The sequence below is a fragment of the Carassius gibelio genome, chromosome A5 (genome assembly GCF_023724105.1).
Source record: "Carassius gibelio isolate Cgi1373 ecotype wild population from Czech Republic chromosome A5, carGib1.2-hapl.c, whole genome shotgun sequence".
Lineage (NCBI taxonomy): Eukaryota > Metazoa > Chordata > Actinopteri > Cypriniformes > Cyprinidae > Carassius > Carassius gibelio.
In genome coordinates this window covers 1783852-1790755 of record NC_068375.1, presented here as the reverse complement: position 1 = coordinate 1790755, position 6904 = coordinate 1783852, and the positions used below count along the sequence as shown (strand labels likewise).

General features: G+C 38.4%; 1 protein-coding gene across 1 annotated transcript; it reads left to right on the top strand.

The window, feature by feature from the left end:
* The first annotated feature begins 856 nt into the window (after nucleotides 1-856).
* LOC127988496 (uncharacterized) lies at nucleotides 857-6331 on the top strand. Its single transcript, XM_052591287.1, has 6 exons — nucleotides 857-1659; nucleotides 1791-2517; nucleotides 3366-3624; nucleotides 3708-3774; nucleotides 5552-5720; nucleotides 6037-6331. Exons 1-6 carry the CDS (start codon nucleotides 1455-1457, stop codon nucleotides 6170-6172), a joined length of 1563 nt encoding a protein of 520 aa, XP_052447247.1. The 5' UTR covers nucleotides 857-1454; the 3' UTR covers nucleotides 6173-6331.
* Nucleotides 6332-6904: the final 573 nt, after the last annotated feature.

The following is a 6904-nucleotide window of genomic DNA, read 5'->3' as shown; positions in this document are numbered from 1 at the left end:
TTCTTTTGTGTAATGAGCAAGATTTTAAGTACTTTGGACCAGCTCATGTTTTTAGATCACTAATTGAAGATCTCAAAGATCTTGAGGAGAATGGTGTTGTGGTGAATGATGGCAAAACTTTGAAAGCTTCTTTGTGTTCCATCGTAGGTGACAACCTGGGATCCCACATGATTGGTGGTTTTGTCGAGAACTTTAGCCGAAGCCTACATTTCTGCAGGTATTGCACCATTGAGAGAGACTCATTCCATGCCACACCTTTAGAACCTGCTATGAAGCGAACTGTGGAGTCTTACGAGAGAAACATTCAGGAACTTGCTACCTTAGGTGATAATGTAGTTGGAGTCAAATTTAACTCTCCTTTTAATCAACTAAATTCTTTTCATGTTTGTCAGCCTGGCTTGCCCCCCTGCCTTGGACATGACCTCTTTGAGGGTGTTGTGGCATCTGATCTTAAGTTGTACATTGATTACTTGGTAAATCAAGAAAAATTCTTTACTTTCACAGAGCTTAATTGCTATATTAAACAGTTTAAGTACACAGGAAATGATGCTGCCAATAAACCAGCTGAGGTTAACTCGGGGAGTGAGAAGCTTTGTGGTCACGCCGTTCAGAACTGGTGTCTTCTAAGACTTTTACCAGTTATTGTTGGACACCGAATTAAGGATCTAGAATCAGAAGGGTGGCAGCTCGTTCTACTCCTCAGACAAATTGTAGACCTAATTTGTGCACCAGCAATACTGGCAGATCAGGTTGCTTATCTGAAAGTGCTCATTGATGAGTACATTCATTTCAGGTATGTGACTTTCCCTTCTAAGCCTCTCAAGCCTAAACATCACTACTTGTGCCATTACCCAGAGCTTATAAAACAATTTGGACCACTCATTCGCTTATGGACGATGCGGTTTGAGAGCAAACATACCTATTTTAAACAATGTGCTAGAAAATTGCACAACTTCAAAAATGTATGTGCAACACTTGCAGAAAGGCACCAGCTTCTCCAAGCCTATTTAAGTGCTGGAAACCTCTTTCAGCCTTCTGTGCAAGTTGAAAAAGGCTCTGAATTTTATTCATGTGATTTTAACGAAGCGATCAGGGAATCAGTTGATCATTTTGATTTTCAGCCAGGCAATACATTAGTAGCTACTGAAATCACTTTGAAAGGAACAAAGTACAGGAAAGGCATGGCTGTTCTTTTGGCCAGTAATGATGAGGGTTTGGAGGTTGGCAGAATTAAACTAATTCTTGTTCACAAGAATGCTGTGGTTTACTTTGTGTCTGAGAAACGGTGTGCTGTGCGGTTGGTGGATTTGGGTGTATACTGCATAACAGATGAGGACCCAAGACATGTCTGTGTACTTCAAGAGGATCTATTAGATTATTACCCTCTCCAGGAGTATAACACATGTGGCGTGTCTGTGATTGTGTTACACCACTCTTTTCCATCTTTTTAAGGTATGTCTAATTTAGAGGAAATAAGACTTACCATCTCCTCTTCGTTACCTGGTATCTCTGATGAAACGCTTCAAAAATGTATCCATGGTCTTTCTGCTATTGGTGTTGAGACAAAAGATGACCTCCAGTATGTCAAAGAAGAAGACCTCATGGAATTCCTCAGGCCAATACAATGCCGCAAACTACTGAATGCATGGAAAAATGAAGGTATGTTTAATTTGATTTGATTTAAAATGACTAATATGACTAATGACTAATATCCATTTGTAAAATATTGTAAAATGTTTCATGTTCAAATTTCTTTTCTTTTTTTTATTTTATTTTTTTATTTGTGCTAGAACAATCCAGCTCCTCGACACCCCAACGTTCATCGTGTCAAGTTCTTTCGGATATATCAAGCCCAGGATCAGAGAGTTCAAGCTCTACACCATCTTGTTCTACTGCTTGCTTTTCAGCTTCTTGCGCCTGGGCTGAAACCTTTAAGGTGCCTTGGGAAGTCATGCCTTCCGAAATTAAACTGGCCATTGCAAATAAAAAAAGACCATCACCAGCTGATCGAAGGAAGCTAGTAAGAATGTTAGTGGATAACATGCAAAAACATGAAGTAAACCCAACAAAGGCACAGTGTCAGATCGTAGTGCAGAATATTGTTAAGCAGTACCCGGACAGCTTTGCTGATGTTCTGTCTGATGGAACAAAAATAGGTAGTGGGTATGCCTCTTTGCTCTTGCAAGTCAAAACCCGTGTGGAACATGTAAACAGAAACAACACGTTAGCTCGTCGGAGAAAAGAACGACTACGATCATCGTGTAAAACCATATGTCAGAGCTCACGAAGACTGGCTGATCAATATGGTTGTGTCAGTTGGCAGCCTGAGGAGTTTCCTGCAGGAGAAAATGATGACACTCTAGAAGAGAAGCGCAAGCAAATGGTGCTGCTTCATTCTACTGAAGGAATGTCTGGAGCCAATAGAGGAGAACTTCACAAGTTGATGGAGGTCACATATTACCGTCAGCGCCGTGATATAAACGCCACTCCACCACTTTCTGAACTAAAGAACTCATGGCCTAAAGGCTGGTTCACACGGCAGGATAATTGGGCCGATTTTAGCCCCGATTCAGCCCTTCCGACAATCTTAGGATGCTCCGATTATCGTAAAATAATCTGATCAAATATTCCTGCCGTGTGTGGTGTGTTAAGACTAATCTCCTCTGCTCGGAAGAATGTCGGGACCGCTCCGATCTCAAATCGGGGATATCCAACATGTTGGATTTATTTTGCCCGATTTCTTCTCGTGTGTGGTGTCCCCCGAGGACAAACAATCACGCAGCCTGTGGACTGTGGCGTGTAGCCAATCAGAAAGCGAGGTGACGAGGCAGTGATAGTACCGGGAAACAAAATCAAAACAGCCGCCGTATATAATATAACAAATACAAATAAAGTCGATGGGCATAACTACATCCACAACTGCAGTCCACCAGAGTACATGGAAACTAATATATGAACGTTTATTTCAACGGTTATTAATCTGTGTAGTACGTAACAACATTTCTATGATATAAAACAACAACTTATCTCCATATCATGATATAGCAAGTATAGTCCATGCTCGCGTCGTCTCCACCTCTTTGACCATCGCCTTTTCTATGGCCACTGCATCCTCTTTGTCCGCCATGATTGTTTACTCTAAAGTCACGTTTGATCTCGAGGGATTTTGCGAGATTTCCCGTCTGACCTGGGAATGCTCGGGAGTCAAATCGGTTCGTGTGTGATGTGTTGATATTGCCGTGTGGCTGCACACCACACACGGAGCGACCAAAACTGTTAGACCCGTGATTTTTTATCGCCGTGTGTGGGGTCTCTCAGGTTTGGAAAATCTGCCGACAATTTTAAAATCGTCCCGTGTGAACCAGGCCTTACCTGTTTAGTCTGAAGGGGATCTTTTTACATTTCCAATTGCTTACTGACATCTCACTGCTTCAAAAAATCATGGAGAGCATTGAAGGGAAAGGAAAGAGGATTCTAAGATTTTTTCAAGAAAAGCCAACAAACAAAGAGGTGTGTGCTGTTCTGTCAAAGTATCAAGAGGGAAATTCTCTGGTCCTGTGCATCTTGAAACTCTTAATGGCCCATTTCAAAGAGAGAACAGAATCACTTCTAATTGAAGCTGATGTAAGTATAACATTTAGATTTTTAATGTCTTAAATATTTAATTGCAAATATTTAATGCAAAATTAATTTTTGTTTTTCCTTAGGCAGCAGCAACTGCAGCCGAGATGGAAAGAGAGGGATTACCGGATTCACCCGCACTGATCATCCAAGGTTTGTTGCTTTACTTTGTGTCTGTATCCATCAATTATTTGCTTTCTAGCTCTTGTACCTCTTTGTCCTGTACTGTTTTTTTTCCTTCTCACTTTACTGGCCATTTTAAAAATACTTTTTTGCCAACTCTGTTCCTGTTCTATTTCACAATTATATTCTCATTCCTATATTCCTTCCATAGTTAGCTCTCTCTGTGCCCTGTTTTTGTTGTTGTTGTTGTTGTCTCTGAACCATTCTCTCTCCTTAACAAAAATCCTTATTAGTAACATTAGTCTTCATCATAAATTCCATAGTGTATAGTGTCTATCAAAAAAAAAAAAAAAAAAAAAAAATTACATCATGATTTACTCACACACAAGCAATCCCAGGTGTATATGACTTTTTTTCTTTCAACAAATACAATCAGTTGTTTTAAATAATGTCCTGGATCTTCCTAGCTTTAAAATGGCAGTGAATGGATGATGAGATTTTAAAGCTCTTAAAAGTGCATCATCATAAAAGTAATCCAGTAAAAAGTAATTCCAGGGGGTAAATAAAGACCCTCTGAACCGATGTGATGTGTTTGTAAGAAAAATATGCATTGTTGAACCAGGGGGGCAGGGTTTCATATTTTTTGTGACCCCCACCTGCTGTTAGCATTCCATTGACTCCCATTCATTTTGGCGTCACTTTGACAGCGAATAACTTAACATCTGAGGCGTTTAAAGACTCCATTTGTCCATTCGTTATTTCTAAAGAAACACAATGTATAAAAGGCTCCATTACCTTGTATCTTACGTTATGGTCCCATAGAAGCAGATTGCGTCATAACCTGCGACTCCCTGTCGCACAGTAGAGAGATTACCGTATGGACAGGAGGAGAAGCTCAAAGGCAATCTTTTACTGTCTATGAGGCTATCGGGGGGGGGACGTGTAGGTATGAAGTCAAAGGAGAAGCCCTAGAGAGTCCATAAAAGCAACGAGACAAATTTCTTCAAAAACGCCTGCAAGATTCGATGGGTGATTCAAATTTCTCTTGGCACAGCGATTAGAAGACTTACAATTGTCAGACAGGTTGCTCACGTGACATCTACGTCATCAAGCTCAGTTTGAGTCAGCGCAGTACACTCAACCCCCAGGAAGTGCGTGCTTCTAATTGACTTCGCTTGTCTCCGTTGAATCCAATGGGGTCGCTGTGTCCATTTCTTTTACTGTCTATGTGTTGAACTAGTCGACTTATACCAAAAAAAAGTAACTCCCTTTATGCTGTATGACGTAGTAGTGTAAGCTTTAACGCCTCTCGTAACAAATAGGGCTGTGTAACAAACTCAAGTTCTTCTCTTAGATCAAAATCCTCTGAAATTTTTCTTAAAAAATTCTTGTTTTAGACTTTAGACTTTAGAGTTCACTCTTTCGCCATAAATATGCTGAAAAGTAGATATTTTAATTTATATAGTTTGTAAATATGGATATTTTTCCTCAAGTGCATCGCTTCATTTCAGAATGCCTGAGCCATGTTGAGTACTTTTATGATCGATGGATGCACTTTTTGGGCTTCAAAATCTAGTCATTCACTACCATAATAAAGCTGAAAAGAGCTAGAACTTTTTATTTTTTTTATTTTTTTTATGTAACTCCGATTGTATTTGTCTGAAAGAAGAAAGTAATTTATAGGATAGCGTGAGTAAATCATGGTAATTTTCACTTCATTTAATTCTTTTCAGACTATCCCTTTAACATGAGCTATACAACACTTATTAATCTATGCCCTGCCATGTTCTCATTTTATTTTTTATAGGTGAATCCATGACCCCAAGCAAGTGGATGTTGTCCGTCGAGAGGGAAGTTGTCCTGGGCCCGTTTTCAGAGGCATTTGTTGAGGGCCTGGCAGCATTGTTTGCGACCTATTACAACTTAAATCTTGCTTATCAGGATGACGCTGCATGCACGCTGGAATTTATTCAGAGGTATTTCAGAGCATAAAATCTTACTCAATATTTGTTACTTTTACTTTATTTTTTTTTACTTTTTAGGTTTTCAATTTAGGATAGCTTATCAGAATAAGGTATTTTATGGAAAAGTTTATGAAAATACCAAAAATTACTAACCACATACTGATTAGAAAATTATTTTATTCACTGCATGTTACTAAAAAGTGGAAGGTGCATCTGGATTAAAAACTAGACAAGCACAATTTGAATTGTCTGACTAATTTTGTATTTTATCTTTAAGTGTATCATGTTTTTGATTAATTAGATGCTGTGTGTTTTTTTTTTTCCACAGAGGACTTGTGGGCATCAACCCGGAAGCTGGATCAAAAGTTGCTGCTGGAAAGCGAGACAAGAAAATGCATGGAATGAACCCACATGTATGCACACTGTTGCGTAAACTAATGGACTTTGAATGGCTTGTCATTTAAAGTATTCCCATAGAATTGATACCAGAGACTGACCCATTTTGCAAGTTCATATTCTTGCCTTTAAGGTAGGCATTCAGACCATTTCTTTTAGTTTATGACTTAAGAACGATTACTTTAGGAATGTGTGCACTGCATAGTTAATATATGTGCTGCTGTTCTCCGAGGGTTTTTCTGAGGCTAAAGCCTTACTTTTTTTTTTTTTTTTTTTTTTTTTATTGTTTCTCCGAATACATTATGGAATCAGGTTATGTTAAATAGCCATTATTGCACAATACATTTGTTATATTAACGGACCAAGGCTAAGGCCTTGAATTTAATGTGCAATCTCTTTTATTCTTTTTCTTTTTTTTTACCAAATACATTTTGGAATCTGGTTATGTTAAATAGCCATTACAATAAATGTATGTTAATGAACCTGTTATTGTGAGTTTTATTTGACAAATGCTTTAACTTACAGCAAACAAATAGTGAATTGAATCCACATCAAATGCTTTAATTTACTGTGAAATGTATAGTAGTACATGTCAGTTCATTGTTGCTCTTGTAATTGCACTTGCATTCATAAACATTATTTCGACTTTAATTTTAGTAACCGCTGTAAAAAATGTACAGCATATATACATGTATATAAGGCAGTGTGCTGTGTTTTTTACAGTACAATTGTAATTAATGATTTACAGTACTCTTGAAAATTTGCCAGTTGCCAGTAAGTTACTGTAATTTGTACAGTAA